Genomic DNA, 18,512 nt, shown 5'->3' on the forward strand with positions numbered 1-18,512 from the left:
CCTTATTCTTAACCCTATAAAAACTAATAAAATCTATACCAAAAAAACCCTTGGGAAATATTTATGGCAAAAAGAATAAAATAAATTTCTGATAAATATCTCTTATACAAGCAGGTTTTGAAGTCTGGCACAGATGCCTTTCTAAAGAAGTACAGTTCATAATACTAGGCATAGTGTTTCATTCCTGCAACAAAATATAATTTATTACTAGATCCAACTGTAATAAGCTACATCTTAGATTTGCCTATAAATGTGAGATTCTTCTGAAATTTACTTTATTTTTTGAACTGCTTTTTCCACAGTAGAAAAAGATGGCCAATTTTAAAGGTCATGCTCTTCCTGGAAGTTTTTTCCTTTTGTTTGGCTTGTGGTGGTCTGTGAAATACCCATTCAGGTACCTCTGTCAAAGGAGGAAAAGCATTTCTCTTGGTTCAAAGACAGGATTTCAACGCTTAGAATTTACTGAAGGCATACTCAAGGTTGTCTTTGCTCTTATTGGTAAGTTTACATTTTTTAAAAAGACATTATTATTCTAAATAAGTATGATTATGATTTAATATAGTAGATTCTGTAATGTATTGGGCCTTTTACTTGAACTGTTTCCACATCTCTTTGAATGCTGCTTGAGATTGCTTAATCAGGGAATCTGTGTAACGGTTGCAGGCTGCCCAGACATGCAGTCTCCAGGACGACCATTGGTTGGCTCTAGGACAGGAATAGGTTCCTTCAAATCTATTGGCTGCCGCCTAGTGGCCAGCAGTATAAGTAGCTGCATAGAAGCCTTGGTTACTAGTTCAGTTCCTGTTATTCAATAAAGCAATGTTCCTGTTTGAACTCTCTCGTCTTGCCTCCTGCTTGCAAGAAACCCAGTACACAACAGATTCTATCTAGTGTCTATGGAGATTCTCAATCAAAGGTGCTCTTTCAAGAGTACTGAACAAGCTTCTTGGATGCATCAGGGGAAAAATCCAGCAAAAACAAAGACAGCACATTGCAAAAGTCTCACTTTAGAATTCAGAGGTTTATTTTATTGAATTTAGAACACACATCAACAACCCATTGCAATGAAGACCAACATTGGACTGGCCGTCATGACAGTGACGACTAGAGGCCATGTGGCTCTGAACCAGGACCACTCCCAAACTTTTATACCTTTCTACAAACAGATGACCAGCTAAGCTTGCATTACCAAATTCTGTTCCTTGTACTTTCTGTTGACCATGTCTTTCCACATATACCTGTGTACATTTGAAACTTGCACTCATTTGTTACTTTCAGTTCCTATTTCCCATGGATTCAATTTGTATGTTCTAAATATACATTTGGAAACAAGCAACTTTGCAAAATTCTATTAACCAAGGCACAACTTCACCTTAAATTCCAAATATTTCTTTAGCATTATGAATAAGCGACAGTAAGAACTTTGGCTCAGTATAATATTTTTACATTAGGCCTAACTTTAACTGCCTATGCCTATCTGTCCTAGAAAAGCTAAGGCACATATTTTCTCTTTTGACACGTAAGAAATGAAACTTCTTCAAGGAAAAACAAAGAAAGTTCAGTTGCCTCTTGAAAAAGCACCTTTGGGTTTCTATCTAGTGTTGAATGTTGTTTCCCTGCACTGAGATCAGATTCAGTGACAAAACTGAATAACTAACCTGTTTATTTTGTACCTTAATCTTTTAAAGAAATATACATCTCATTTGGAATTGTTATTATAATGCATTTTGGCTATATGTTTATTTAGAGTAGGATATTATTATATATTGGGGTTGTTATTTGATGGTTAGGTATGAATATCTTTTATATCTTAGGTTTTTGTCAAACTGAAACCAGAGATTATTTTATTATATAATTGTAGCTGTATTGAAGAGAGTTACAAGTAACCTTTTTTCTTTATGTTGTATTTGTAAATTTTTTGTATGCTACTTTTTGAACTTTTCCCATTGATCCTCCTTCCTCCTTTTCCCTTTTTTGTAGTTTTATATTTTGACATTTTATCTCTAAAATTAATAAAAATTCTAATATACATAATGTAGAACTCCAAGAAAGAGTTAGATCAGACATGTCAAACTCCTGACATCATGTGATGTCGCGCAATGTATCGGAGCTTTTTTGCCATTGCCAGCAATGGGGTGGGCATGGTTTCCCAATGATGCGTCCGGCCGATAGGTCAGCAATTTGAGACCCCTGAGTTAGATCTTTCAAGGAGAAAATGACCATATTGTAAGATCCCAGGCCCTTACTTAAACTTGAGATACCATATCAATCTAATCAGATAACCCAGAGACTTCTTGATCAAGCAGCACTTTATTTGATCAAATTAAGCAGCTGGGTGGCCAACAATCTGGAACGCTGGCAGAGTTATGTCCAGAAGTGCCACACCATAGAAAGTTAGTAGCATTGCTTTATAAACTTTGTTAGCCAACAAAAATCAGACAACAGAGCCATTACATCATAAAGAAGACATCAATCATTCCTGTACACTCCCTTATTCCCTTCTTCAGTATATCCCATCCATATACATGTTTCCCAAGCTTGCATGAGATTTCCTGGTGCAAAAGCTGATTACAAAAAGCAAGAAAGCAACAGTTAGACTAAACAATTTTCTTTTATTCCAGAATCCTTCAATATCTTGCTAAATTTCAGTAGAGGACACAGCGACTTTCACTTGTCCTTATCAGGATAAACATGCTGGCTACATTTATACTTTTTGACTTAATTAATAAATCACAAAGCAAGGAATTTGGGGAGCTGAAGTCCTCACTTTTGAAAAATGGTTTCCAAAATGGTTGGGGTAGCTTCCATAATCAAATGTTAACAAATAAGTATTGCAATAGTGCCCAGTATCTGCAGCTGAGGTGTAGGATGTGAGTGGAGATCTACTTCTCCAAGCTTGTGGGTTGGTTTCTGAATGTTTCATTACCAGGCTAGATAATATCTTCAGCAGAATTTAGGGAATGTCAATGTTGGTGTTCTTTTGCTTATAAGGGCTTCATATAAGAGCACGTGAAGCTCTTATAAGCAGAAGAACACCCTGACATTCTCTAAATTCCACTGAAAATGTTATCTAGCCTGGTAAAGAAATGTTCAGTAACCAACTCACAAGCTTGGAGAACAAACCTCCATTCTCAGATTAGTATTACTTGCCTGCAATTAGTGCAGGTTCGCATCCCACCAGGCTCAAGGTTGACTCATCCTTCCATCCTTCCAAGGTAGGTAAAATGAGGACCCAGATTGTTGGGGGCAATAAGCTGACTTTGTAATAATGCCGCGGGGGGGGGGGGGGCGAAAGCCCTAATGAGGAGGCATATACACAGAATGAAGGCTATTGCTAAGCACATTGGTTTGTGCTTAAATTGTAAGCCGCCCTGAGTCTTCGGAGAAGGGTGGCATATAAATGGGATTAAAATAAATAAAATAAATAAATAAATGATGAATGAATTCAGCTGGTTGTGGTTTATTCAAGAAACAATAAGTAAAAAAAATCATTACATAAAATGAACTGTTAATTTAAAGATTGTCTTGGTTACAAAGCATAGTTTCATTCTTATCCCAGTTCTTGGTAGCCAATGGCTCTACAATTAGGCAGGGTAAAGCAAGGGTATAGATGTAAGGGTGATCTGGCTGTGGCATCTGTCATCCCATTGATTGCCATGGTTGATTCGATTGATCTAGCTGGCTAAGTGGGTGTCCTCTTCCTAACTTATAGTTCCATTTTCATCCCTCTTGAAGCTGTGTGCTCAGTGAAAGAGGATGACCATCCCAGACAGAAGGAGTGTACTAATTGTTATGTATTGGGCTCAATGGTAAACCACATGGTAAGCTGGAGCAGCTAACGGCTCTCCAGCAACCCAAACTTCAGGTCTCCAGTGCTGCTATTGGCTACCCCTAGGCAGCAAATGGCTGCTTTAAACCTATTGGCTGGCGTCTAGTGGCCAGGCTATAAATTGCTGCAAGCTGCAGCCCATTTCTCAGTTCAGATCCTGCAAGCAATAAACCATGAGCTTTTTTAAACTCACTTGCCTAAATCTACTTTCCTGCGCGAAGAACTCACTACACAACACTGGCGACGAAGGTGGGATCCTGCTTCTCTAGAAGAGCTGAAGTTCACTAGGGGAGAGGCAGCTCATGCCTGGAGGGAAAAGGCATTTCCCCCCCCCACTTCGGTCAGCTAGCAAGCGATGCTAATGACCTCATGCTCAGTGGATTCAGTCCCTGGCCCTCGGAGAAGCAGGATCGGAAACTGCAGGAACCAGCCGAAGACAGCATGCCGAAGGTTGGAAGACTTCGTGAATTCGATGTCAAGCATCCGGAGGGATGGCTTTCCTACTTGTCCCAGGTAGAGAGCTACCTCCAGGCAAACCAAGTCGCAGAAGACGGGCTAAAGGCTGCCACGCTGCACTGCATGTGCGGCCCGGCCACATTCGACCTGGCCAAAAATCTTTTCACACCAACGCCACTGGAGTCAGTTTCCTACGCTGACCTCAAGAAGAAGCTGGGAGAGCATTTCCAGCCAAAGATGTCAGTAATTGCTTGGCATTTCAAGTTTGAACAGCAATTGGAGAAATAGCATCTGAATACATCGCGGCCTTGAGGCAGGCCGCACACCTCTGTAAATTTTCCGACGTGGAGGAGTGACTGCGAGATCGGCTCGTCTGCAGCCTACGGAATTGAACGCTCCAGCAAAGACTTTTTGCCAGACCGAATTTAACATTCATCGAAGCCCAAGACGAAGTAATGGCAGATGAAGCTGCTGGGGGTGCAGTCCAAACAGTCCAGCCCGCCAAAACAACAAAGCACGAAGAAACAGACCACCACGAGTACGCCAAACACTCAGAGGAATCTTCGGAGGAAGAAGATCCTGAAGTCAACAAGCTTCACAAGCAACCCGACGCACAGCACCGCAGCAGCAAACAGCAAGAGAACACTTACAAGGCAGTTCTCTTACCTAGATGTAAGGGCTGCGGTGGCAACCACCAACGCACTGATTGCAGATTCCGGTCAGCCACGTGCAGGGCCTGCGGCAAAACAGGCCACATGGCAACGGTTTGCAGAGCTCTCTAGAGGGACCGGCCACCCAAATATCAGTCGGAAGATCTGATCAGGAGAGGTACTGGGGCCCAGGGTCCATTTAGTGTGGGGTTTTGTAGAAGCCGTAGAAGTGTATGCTGCACTGAGGCCCAACGCCCCCTCAAACCTAAACTCAAACTGCAGGTGGAGCTACAAGGAGTCCCTTGTAAAATGGAGTTGGACTCTGGCTCTGCTGTCTCCATTATCTCCCAGGACACCTTCAACTTTGTGTGCAGTCGCAGTAGGCAATGGGCCAAGCTAAGGCCCTCCAACATAATTTTAACTGACTTTCAAAATGCTCAAGTCAAAGTTAAGGGAGAAGCCACCTTGGCCGTAAAATTTAAGGGGTTTTATGGGCACCTGGATGTCATAGTAGTAGGGGGCCAGAGAACGAGTCTCATAGGACTCGATTGGTTTGATGCTTTAGGCATTCAAATAACTGGTATCAATCAGACACATACTGCAAACCTTTAGTCAGTCTGAGAGGACTTTGCAGACGTTTTTGATTCAGCCCTAGGAACATACACAGGCCCGCCTATCTCATTCAAGCTAGATCCCAATGTAGTCCCCATTAGGGTTAAGCCTAGAAGTGTCCCTTTTGCCCTAAAGCATAAAATTGATTTAGAATTAGACAAGTTTGTAGAACAGGGCGTTTTACAACCAGTTGATGGTGGGGAGTGGGAAACTCCTATAGTCATGCCACTTAAGGCCAATGGAGAAATTAGGATATGTGCAGAGTATAAATGTACACTGAATAAAGCCCTTAGTTGCTATGATGTTTAAGTCTTGTAACTTGTACTATTTGCCAATTATTGATATGATGTTGTCTGATCTAAGAGGGGAGGGGTGTTATGTATTGGGCTCAACGGTAACACCACATGGTAAGCTAGAGCAGCTAACGGCTCTCCAGCAACCCAGACTTCAGTTCTCCAGTGCTGCTATTGGCTGCCCCTAGGCAGCAAATGGTTGCTTTAAACCTATTGGCTGCCGCCTAGGGGCTAGGGTATAAATTGCTGCAAGCTGCAGCCCAATTCTCAGTTCAGATCCTGCAAGCAATAAGCCATGAGCTTTGTTAAACTCACTTGCCTCATCTTCTTTCCTGCATGAAGAACTCACTACACAACACTAATCTTTGGTCAAGGATATATGTGGTGAAACCAGTGGCAAGCCTTGACCATTTCTCCTGGGCTTATCCAACTGTCCCTATCTGTTGGAAGATAGAACTTTGTTTGCTACATAGTCCATCCAGCACCTCCACAACCAACCTCTTCCACTGATGTTAGTTCACTGTTACAGCTGACATAAGATTCAGGGTGACCATCCAAATATTTTAGGAATACTATAGCAAAATATCTTGGGTGACTCCTGTCAATCTTAGGAATGTAATTTAAATATGAAATACACTTTACGAATATAAGCATGCAATGAATTTCACAGACTTGGTGCTATGGTCTATGATTTGTTCACATTATAGGTATTGCATAGAACTGCAGATGTTGTGACATTTATTTCAAGAAATGAAAATGTGCAAGATAGTGTATGAATGTTTCCAGACAGACCACTGCCAATGAAGTATGTTTTGCAGTGTTATTTTTTCTCTGTATGATTTTATCAAAAAAAATTCGGTAAGAAAAAATATGGAGGATCTGATAAGAAAATGTGGGAAGTTTTACAAATAAAATATGTTATTTATGGAGCCACTTAGTTTTATTTCTGAAGCAGGCCTATTGCACAGTAGCACTCTTAGCTGGAAGCAGCTTAATATCCATTAGATAAAATAACAATTTGATATATATTTTTTGCATAATAGCAAAAAAAAGTTGCCTGTGTATTCTTTTGTTATTTTATACAGGTATGATGGCAGAGCAGTTTGTTCCTGATGGACCTCATTTGAAGCTATATAATTATGAAAAAAAGCAGTGGAATTACTTAATGAATTGGCAGCATGCAACCATGTACCTCTTCTATGGCATCTCAGGACTAGTGGACATTGTGACTCACAGCACAAATGCATTACCTGAGGCCTTAGACCGAATGATGCTCTCACTTGCTGTTTTTGTGGAAGGTGAGCTTATGGTATTTCACTGCACTGTTTATGTAGAAAACTTTTCTGAACCCAAATGAAAAAGAGTAGACTAAATAAGGTAACTATGTCATTGTAATCAATATGAGAAAGGATGTAACAGAAATAGAGAACAAAAACAGATGTTTAAAGACTATGAAATAATGAATTAATAAGCGTGTTTTAATAAGCATCTGTTTCTTTATTAGTGATACATGCAGAGTGAAAGATTTGTTTTATTTAAAAAGATTAAGAATTCATTATGTTTGAAATAATTTAGCACTACTATCTGAGGATTTAAAGAGATTAAAGAAAAACCACTGTACAGTAGGTACCTCAAAGGATAATGTTTAACATATTAATCATGTAAACAAACAAAAATATTCCATAGTAGCAGTCCTGAATTACACGTATCTAGCATCTGCTTAAAGTACCGGTATATGGCTCAAGTAAATAGATTGTGTTATTTATTTGTTTGTTTGTTTATTAAACTTTATACAAAGTTAAATACAACATCTTCTGCAAATTTGAATGCATACATCCTATATAGGTTTAAACATTCAAAATAAGAACATCATGACCCATGGCACTTATACTTTATAACTCCTGTGGTGGCAATAACAGCTTCCAAAGTTTTTTTTATATAAGACTCTTTGGAATTAAATACATAGTTTGAATGAAACAAAACCCAAAGGTTTTTAGCAGCAATCATGTACGAAACCTGCAGAATAAAAAGTAGTTGACTTCTCATTCCCTTTCAACAGGTTTTCTATTTTATTATCACATCCATGGGCGTTCCATGTTAGATTTTCATGTTCATCAGTTACTTTTAATAACTATCTTTGGAGGTGCCATCTGCATATTCTTGGAAGTCTTTTTCCACAATAGCATTGTTCTTGAGATGTTCCGAACAAGTCTTTGCATATTGCAAGGAAGTTGGTTCTGGCAGGTAAGTAAATAATTTTTGTTTTTCTTCTTCTTTTTTATTAAAGAGTTTTACAAAAAAAGATTTTACAATACATATCCCCAAAACCCACCCACCCCAAACCACCCCCCTTCCCCCCCCACTTTCCAGAGCTGAATATAGGGTTATAGATATAATAATCATATTCTAACTAAAATTATCCATAATATAAAATTAACCAAATTCATAATGTGCTTTAACTCCCCTTTAACATAGATACATACAAGGTATTAAAACATAATGATAATATCTTAAACAAAAATATAATAAATACTAACACTACAATTAATAACAATATCCTTCTAAAATCTATTCATAAGCTAAATGGAACTTTTTAGTCCCATATTTATTCTGAATATAATCTATCCATCTCCTCCAAACTGAAATATATCTTGTGAATGATCCTTCAAATAAGCAGAAATCTTAGACATTTCTGCAAGATTCGATACTTTAAATACCCATTCTTCTATAGTAGGCAAACTATCCTTCTTCCAGTATTGTCCCACCAGTAACTGTGCTGCTGTTATCAAATTCAACATCAAATTGGTTTCTTTAACATCACAATCTACAACAATACCCAATAAAAACAATTGTGGAGAAAACTTTATCTTTCTCTTAAAAATCTTTTGAATGTACCACCAAATTTTAACCCAAAAAGCTTTTATATTTCTGCAAGTCCACCACATATGAAAATAGGTGGCTTCTAAACTACCACATCTCCAGCATTTAGACTGTAAATTAGGATACATATTAGACAACTTCTTGGGATCCAAATGCCATCTATAAAACATTTTATAAAAATTTTCTCTTAAATTTTGAGCCTGAGTAAATTTAACATTTCTAACCCAAATTAAGGGACGCGGTGGCTCAGTGGGTTAGGACGCTGAGCTTGTCGATCAGAAGGTCGGCAGTTTGGCGGGTCAAATCCTGAGTGCCGCGTAACAGAGTGAGCGCCTGTTACTCATCCCAGCTTCTGCCAACCTAGCAGTTCTAAAGCACGTAAAAATGCAGGTAGAAAAATAGGGACCGCTCCGGTGGGAAGGTAACAGCGTTCCGTGCGCCTTTGGTGTCTAGTCATGCCGGCCACATGACCACGGAGATGTCCTCGGACAAGCGCTGGCTCTTTGGCTTTGAAACAGAGATGACCACCGGCCCCTAGAGTCGGAAACGACTAGCACGCATGTGCGGGGGAACCTTTACCTTTACCTTAACCCAAATTACCTCCCAAGTATCCAACGGAATTGGTTCCTGAATATTTTGTGCCCACTTTGTCATACAATCTTTAACTAATTCCGTTTCTGAATCCAATTCAATTAAAACATTATATATCCTCTTTATATGCGCACAATTTAAATCTCTAATTTGTTTTACTAAATTTTCATCTGTAATTGTGATGCCAACCTTCTGATCCAGCTTCCACCTAGCTTTCAATTGGGTATATTGAAACCAAGAGTAACTTATATTTTCTTGTCTTAACTCATCTAATGATTTAAGTTGCCAATCATTCCCTTCCAGTCTAAGTAATTCCTTATAAGAAAACATATCCAAACTCACTCCCATAGAGACACCTTTTTGTTTTTCTTCTTGATGCATTTAAAAAGAAACTTTTGAGATTAGAACCAGGATCATCAAATGAGATTCTCAAACAGCTGCTGGACACCAGCTTATTCACTGCTTCAACCTGTCTCTGCTTCTCTTTAACTGCTAAGGTGACTGCAGTGTAATGATACTGGAGACTACTCTGCATTATTGTAAATATTGGATGACTGGTGTGTAATACCTGATTCACACTTTCCCCTGTCCAAAATAAGTTCTTCATCTTGGACCATGATCCCCTGCTTATTTGAGTTATCATCATCCCAACTAACTTGACCTGTCTCCTTAGTGTCCCTAATAAGGTCAGCAAGCGTACTTTTAAGATAGTCAAGAATGCCAGCAAGGAGTGTGATGTGGATGCTATTGTACATTTTGGCACTAACGATCTGTCCAAAAATGATGTACTCTCTGTGCAGAACAATTTCCAGAGCTTGCGGCAGGAACTTAGCAGGATAGTTTTCACAGGTTTTACCAGTGTATAAGGAGCAAAATGGAAAAGGCCAGTGTATAGCAGAATTCAATATGTGGCTAAAGGAGTGATGTAAAGGGGAAGGCTTTGGTTATATTAGTCATGATGTCTCCAGTTGGTCAAATGAAAAAGTGTACAAAAGAGATGGTTTGCATCCATCAAAGAAAGGAACTGAGTTGCTTGGCAATAAATTCACAGATTTTCTGGAGAAATATTGAAACTGAAAAATGGGGACAGTGAGTTAATTGACACAGAACAATACTTTCCCTGGCAATCTAAAAATTATAGGCTTATCAGTGCATGTAACATAGACGTGTGTGTGGACAAGAATATCAACCTTGCTATCAAGCAAAATCAAGCTTTTAATAGTGAGTGCCACACAAAATGCACTAATCAAACAGGTGTTAAGAAAATAGGGGAACTCAGGCACCTCACAGGTTATGTAGAAAGTGAACACAGGGTTAGTCATAAAGGACTCAAATGTCTTTACACCAATGCACAGAGCAAGAGCAACAAACAGGATGAATTAGAAATGCAGGTAAATGAGGGCAGATATGATGTTGTTGCCATTACGGAAACTTAGTGGGATGAAACCCACAAATGGAACACACATCTAGAGGGATTTAAATTATTTGAAAGAAACAGACCAAATAAAAGAGGAGGTGGAGTTGCTCTCTATATAAGAAATAACTACATCTCTACAGAAATGGAGCACAACAATGATGAAAACTTTCTGGAATGCATTTGGGTCAATATAAAAGGGGATAAAATGCCATAGGTGTATATTATAGGCCACCCAACCAAACAGAGCTAATAGATGAACTTTTTGCTTGTCAGTTAACTAAGGTATGTAGGAAGCATATCACAATAGTAATGGGGGACTTTAATTACCCTGATATCAACTGGGAGACAAACTCTGCACCAAGTGGAAGATCAAACAGATTCCTGACAAACCTAGCAGACAACTTTGTCTCACAAAAAGTAGAGAAGGGAACTAGGGAATCAGTCATATTGGACTTAATTCTCTCTAACAGAGATGAAATGATAAAAGGTGTTGAAACCACAGGAACTTTGGCGGGGGAAGTTACCATGCAATATTGGAATTCAACATTATGCAAGAACAAGCAATAGAACACAGTCAAGCTATAGTTTTGAATTTTAAGAGACCTAATTTTAACAAACTTAGAGAAAGCTTGGGAAGGATTCCATGGATGAGAATCCTCAAGGGGAAAACAACTCAAGAAGCTTGGGAAATTTTGAAAAGTGAGATTATAAAAGCCCAGTCTAGCATAATACCAACGAAGAAGAAAAATAACAGCTCTCAAAAGAAACCAGCATGGCTGCATAAAGAACTCTCTGATACAGTGGCGTAGCGTGGGGGGTGCAGGGGGGGCCGGCCGCACCGGGCGCAACATCTGGGGAGGCGCGCTCACACTGAGCTGCTCAGGGAGCCCCAAGGGCTGCACAGAGTTGGCTTGGCGTGACAGCAACACCATATTAACACTAAAAGCACGCGCGCTGCCCAGCGTGCAATCGTATCTGTAACAGCCGTTTTGTTCTCTTTCCCCTCTTCCAAACAATAACGAAACCACGCTAATACTACATTGTGTTAATAACAGGAATAATTACACCCCGCCCCTTTGTCCCGAGAGACACGTGGTCTCGATTGTGGCTTGCAGTAGACTCGCGGCGGGGGGCTGCAGCACACCTCGTCATTTACCAGCCCTCGGAACTGTTTGGCGGAGTGTCCAGCGCTGCTCGCCGTTTGTAATAAACAGGGGTCTTCAAACTTGGCCCTTTTATGACTTGTGGACTTCAGCTCCCAGAATTCCTCAGCCAGGCTGAGAGGAGCTGAAGTCCACAAGTCTCCTGGGAGCTGAAGTCCAAAAGTCATAAAAGGGCCAAGCTTGAAGACCCCTGGTAATAATAAAGAATGAGGCCCGCAGACGGCGAGAAGGCTGAAAAGGGCGTCGCTCCTGGGTGCATCTTCTGCTCGGAATTGCGTCTCCCGAAGGCAAACTTAAATCTTCCTTGAGCTGGTTTTCGCTGCGCGCGGGCGCGCGCAAAAGAGAGAGAGAGAAAAAAGATCTCCGGAGGGGGAGGGGCGGCCTGGCGGAATGCGCCTTGTTCTAATTGTGGAATATAGGGCAAGGCTTCCGCCCCGCCCGCCCCCCCCCCCAGCCTGAGCCTGCCTTGCGTGGCTGGTGGCTCTCCTGCGGTAATTGCAGCAGAATCCCAAGCAGACATTTCTTCCTCTAGTGCAGCGTTTCCCAACCTTAGGAACTTGAAGATGCGTGGACTTCAACTCCCAGAATTCCCCAGCCATGCTGGCTGGGGAATTCTGGGAGTTGAAGTCCACGCATCTTCAAGTTCCTAAGGTTGGGAAACACTGCTCTAGGGAATGTGGCGGAGTTTTCTAACCTCGCAGGGAAGGGGTAAATCGGACCTCCTTTGTCTGCTTGGTGTGTTAGGACCAGTGGCATAGCGTGGGGGGTGCAGGGGGGGTCGGCTGCACTGGGTGCAACATCTGAGGGGGGCGTATTAGATGCATTTTACTTTAATTACATCAGTATTTTCATAACAAACAATACATGTGCTTAGGGGTTAAGGGTTTCTTTAACTAATCTAGTGGAAGAAACTCGAGTGCTAAAATCCATGGGTTAGGGGGCGCAAATTACTTGCCTTGCCCCGGGTGCTGACAACCCACGCTACGCCACTGCTCTGATAAATTGAAAGACAAAAAGGACAAGTATAGAAAGTGGAAAGAGGGGCACATAATTAAGGGAGAATATCAGCAAATAGACTGAGCCTGTAAAGGTGAAGCGAGGAAATCTAAGGCTCAAAATGAACTAAGGCTTGCAACAAAAGTCAAAAATAACAAAAAAAAGATTATTTCAACATGTAAAAAACAAGAAAAATGTTAAGGAAATGATTAGTCCATTAGTGGGAGAAAGTGGCAAGAAGGTGACAAGCAACAGGGAGAAAGCAGTACTATTCAACTCGCTTTTTGCATCCGTATTTACACAAAGGGAAAAAACAGTCCAACCTATCAAAAACAGTACTGTAAAAAACAGATTAGAAACACAAGTTAAGATAGGCAACAAAATTGTAAGTGAGCACCTGTCCACCCTAGATGAGTTCAAATCACCAGGACCAGATGGACTACACCCCAAGGTTCTGAAGGAACTGCCAGAGGTGATCTCAGAACCACTGAATTATATCTTTCAAAGATCCTGGAGCACTGGGGAACTACCAGAGGACTGGAAAAGAGCTGAAGTAGTTACCATCTTCAAAAAAGGGGAAAATGGATCCAGGAAACTACATACCTATCAGCCTGACCTCAATACCTGGGAAAATCTTGGAAAAGATAATCAAGCAAAGAATCAGCGAACACCTAGAGGCAAACCAAGTCATTACCAAAAGCCAACATGGGTTTGTTAAAAACAGATCGTGCCAGACAAATCTTATTGCATTCTTTGACCAGGTGACAAAATTAGTGGACCAGAGGAATGCTCTGGATATAATTTACTTGGACTTCAGTAAGGCATTTGATAAAGTAGACCACAACTTACTACTTGATAAGATAGAAAACTGTGGGTTAGACAGCATCACCACCAGATGGATTCATAGCTGGCTGACTGGCTGTACTCAGCATGTGAGATAGATGGGGAACTCATCAAATTTGCAGACGACACTAAGCTGGCAGGAATAGCCAAAACTCCAGAAGATAGGCTTAAGATACAGAAGGATCTTGATAGACCTGAACATTGGGTGCTATCTAACAAAATGAAACTCAATGGTGAAAAAAGTAAGAAAAACCAAATGCACAGGTATAAGTATAGGTGGTACCTTACTCAATAGCAGCAACTGTGAGAGGGATCTTGCAGTCCTAGTGGACAATCACTTAAAGATGAGCCAGCAGTGTGTTACAGCTGCCAAAAAAGCCGACACAGTGTTAGGCTGCATTAACAGTGGGATAGAATCAAGATCATGTGAAGTATTGATACCACTTTACAATGCCTTGGTAAGGCCACACTTGGAATACTGCATCCAGTTTTGGTCACCATAATGTAAAAAAGATGTTGAGACTCAAGAAAGAGTGCAGAGAAGAGCAACAAAGATGATTAGGCTAAACATATTGTTGTTGTTGTTGTTATTGTTATTATGTTACAGAGGAGTGATGACCACTATTTGTTCTTCTATCAGTGCCTGCTTCAGACATTTTATCTCTGTCTGCTTGTTTCTTTGGAGGAAAAGAAAGTTAATTGCCAGCATTTTCCCCTGTCCTGCCCCTGGAGCTCTGATATAGTCCAAGATAACAAATCTTGGACAGTTATGGGAGACTTTTAAATGATCAGAAAGAGGTTTTGGTTGAGAGATGAGATGAGTGGGAGGGGAGAGGAGATCCTTAATTAGCAGAGCAGTGAGGCAAAGTACAGGTAATCCTTGACTGATGACCACAGGTGAGATTAGAATTTATGTTGCTAAAAAAAAGAATATTGTTATATGACTCATGTCCAACTTTATGACATTTTTGCCACAGTTGTTAAGTGAATCATTGCAGTTGTTAAGTGAATCATGCAATGTTTCCCCATTTACTTTGCTTGTTGGAAGCCTGCTGGGAAGGTCAAAAATCGTGAACGTGTTACTTTGGGATGCTGCAACCATCGTAAATACATACCTGTTGCCAAGCCACGTGAGTTTTGATAATGGGACCATGGTGATGTTGTGATAGTTGTAAGTGCAAGGATCGGTTTTGTAAGTCACTTTTTAAAAGTGCTGTTGTAACTTCAAATGATCACTAAACAAATGATGGTTAAGTTGAGGATTACCATACATTGGGTCATGTGGCACATTTAGATAAGGTCAGGATTTTACAGGTTTCTTTTCCTCTGTGAATTACAGGTTTATTTTATTAAGCCCATTTTAGTGTTTTCTTTAAACCCACTTTAGGATTTATGCTACACGTGTTTAAATGTAGAAAAACAATTATGTTATATACTTGATGATTGAAAGGTCTTTAGGATTTAGCAGCATTTTTAGAAAGTCTTTATGGATGCTATGATCTGATGATTCATTGGCAGAGTTGCTAGAATACTTTCATTTGTTGCATTTCTTTGGGCACAGGACTACATTACTTTGAAATTATTTCATATTTCCCCTTTTATAAGGATGGATAGCTAACTTTAATATTAGAATAGAAAGGAATAATAACTATCACTATAACTTTTCTTTATTTTTGTATATTTGTATACAAATCTTGTATATTTGAATTTTAATTTAATTTCCATCTTATCTTTCTGTTATTATGGAAACTTAGGTAGCATATAAGGAACCTATTTAAAGGTTAAGAATTGTGGTTAGACTCTTCTAGCCTGCCCAATGATTGTGACCTGCGCAAGTCTATATAGTGAATATCAAATGAAGTTAATATCTAAATCAGCCTTCCTCATATCATCCTAGTATAGAGCAGGGGTGTCAAACTGCTGGCCCGCGGGCCGGAGCGTCACGGAGAAATCACGCCCATCCCATTGCCAGCAATGGGAAAAAGTTCCGATACGTCGCACGATGTCACGTGACGTCGTGAATTTGACATGTCTGACCTAGAGAATGCCTTTGTAGAGAAGGCTGATATAAAACAGTTCTAACTCTCTATTCTTATAATAGAGGTAGATAATCTGCTAACTTTTTGGTATATGCAGCCCTCAACTTGAGTTTATGTGGCCTTCAGCCTAATTAAAGAACTGTGCAAGAGATAAATTTTTCATCGGAACTATTGGAAATGAGAGAACAGAAAAAAAGTGGATATCAGAATGAGAATAGGCATTTTCAAAGAAGCAGTGGCATAAACATTTGCTTTTCACTCCACTCCCCGCATGACATGTTTCAGCACTACTGACTATATGGGAAAAAAGGGATCTTAACCAAAGAAGTGTAGCCTACCTCAGCCTTAAGCTATAATAAAGAGCACACAAGGCAGAAAGGAAATCTTATAAAACTGTATTTATTCATGGCAATTTATATAGCCACCCTTTCTAAAACAATACAGGATGATAACTAATAATAAACGAACTTAAAATATAATTGGACACAAAGCAGTTTTCATCAAAGGCAATTCAAGATTTGAAACAGCCATCCCAGAAAGCTCTACAAATCCTCCTGACCCAATGCCCGGATCTTCAAAGCATTACTTAAAAGCAGGAAAGTTTGGGGGCATGTGGATCTGGAGGGGGATGCTGTTACACAGGGTAAACCAGCTTGAGAAAAGGCATATTAGGTATGAATGACCAGACCACATGTGTAAAGTGTAAACTAGATATTTTATTGTTCTATGCTAATTTCACAGGAATCTTACCAGACGGCAGTTTGCCCCTGGGAAAGACTAGATAAAATCCAACAACATTCAAGAAGTCAGGCCTTGCCTGTTGTGTTTAGTTAATGACTGCAAACTAATTCCCAGTTTGACCCCTCCTGACTGAGATAGTCGCTTTCCAACAGCTCCCCAAATCTGGATATATTATCTCAAATTGGGTAAAAATGTGCTTTCCTTTGGGCAATGACACACAAACCCATTATCCAATCACAACTGGGACATTTAAATAAGGACTTTCTGATAGGCAGTTTTGGATAATAAAGGAAAAGGTTTGGAAAGCACTAGTTTAAGAGATGGGGCCTGAAGCATGGAACCCTACCAGATCTTATTGAGAAGCAGATATAATTGGAGAGAGGTAATCCCATTAAAAACCCAGTATTCTAATGCCCTTTTCTTTTTCTTTTTTTTACAGATTGGATATGTCCTTTACCCTCCAAGTGGTAGTCCAGAATGGAACCAAGTGGATCACAGTAATATCATGTTTCTCACCATGTGCTATTGCTGGCATTATACAATTATACTTCTTATCATGGCAGTCAATTATATTCTAGTCAGCTGGTAAGTGAATATTATTGGTATTCTAAAGAGCTCCACTTAAATGTCAAGATTTTCATATTTTATTCAAAATCTCCATTTATACAAAAATAGGTATTCCAATTGGATAGGAATGAAAAATTATAGTAGTTTACAGATGCAATGGCATTCAACCTATAACTTTTGAAATACACAATTGTTCCTTGATGCCTGCATAGAAATTGCAAACAAATTGCATATGTACAGTTGTAAACATATAACTGTGTATACAATTATATACACAGTTATTTAAAAGCTGTTCATACTAGTGCTGGAAGAATGCCAACTCTTTAATTTCTTACTGAGATTCTTTTAGTTAGCTTTTTTATTTTGATATCTATGTAGTCCTTCAGCTCAGCACACAGGTTTGGAAGACCTTACTATGTAATACTTAGATTTTGCCTATTATTTTTGTTGTTGTTTTATAATCTAATATTCCCAACAGGTCTTACTTCTCTGAGATTAGGATATAAGGACAAAATCAGAGGACAAAAACATATTGAGACAGTAGATTAAGCCATGCATTGGATTTCATATATCATAGATCTATATGACACAGATTATTATATATTAACGGGATGTCACTGGACATAATATCCTAGTGATGTTAAACATTAAGAATGAAGGGTACATTTATCCATCCATATAATTTATTGGCCACACAGTAATACCGGTATAATAAGAACAACTTTGGAAAAAGAAGGCTAAATATGTAAAAATAGATGAAATAGTAGAGTTGGTTTTCGCATTCAATGTGCCATCTTATGTAAAAATAACTATCCCTCTACTTAATCACTGATTAGCTTAGAATGTGTGATGGTTTAGCATGAATTGTTCTTGTAACTTTTCTTCTCCAGGGTGGTTCGTACCAAAATAATGCAAGTCCCATCCATGGAAATCGGATTGCTGAAAACATCTGAGCGAGAACAGGAGTCAGAAGATGAAATTTAATTCTACGGAAACATTTTCTCATAGTTCACTTTCTATTTTAGTATTTCTAGTCCCTAGTGTTTCTATTTTTTCATTATTTAGTCTTATACAATTTAAACATTAATTTATGAAAATGCCATTATGGCATTGTTTTTCTCAATTGAAGTAGAAACAGATGGCATTGTAGCATCTCAAATGAGAATCAGTTCTGGCCATTAATAATGGTGGATCCATTCTTTCATTGTTCTTGGGTAAAGTGGGAAATTTTCACCTATTGTTCAAAAGCCAGTTGCAATCCTAATGTAGCAGAAAATGGGATATACCGGTATGTTAAAATAGTAAAATGAATCAATTATACATTATCATTATTTATAAATATAAAGAATTTCTAGGATAGATTTCAAATTTATATTTGTAAATGTATTGCTTTGTTTCTTTTTATTATTGTAATTATTTATTATCAAAGAATACA

General features: G+C 39.3%; 1 protein-coding gene across 1 annotated transcript; it reads left to right on the plus strand.

The window, feature by feature from the left end:
• Positions 1–311: 311 nt before the first annotated feature.
• Positions 312–18,061, plus strand: TMEM45A (transmembrane protein 45A; the record flags this gene model as incomplete). Its single annotated transcript, XM_083363063.1, has 5 exons — positions 312–498; positions 6,926–7,138; positions 7,900–8,084; positions 16,950–17,095; positions 17,968–18,061. The coding sequence occupies 5 exons, from the start codon at positions 312–314 to the stop codon at positions 18,059–18,061; spliced, it is 825 nt and encodes a 274-aa protein (XP_083219189.1).
• Positions 18,062–18,512: the final 451 nt, after the last annotated feature.

The sequence above is a fragment of the Vipera ursinii genome (assembly GCF_947247035.1).
Source record: "Vipera ursinii genome assembly, chromosome: 4".
Taxonomy (NCBI): domain Eukaryota; kingdom Metazoa; phylum Chordata; class Lepidosauria; order Squamata; family Viperidae; genus Vipera; species Vipera ursinii.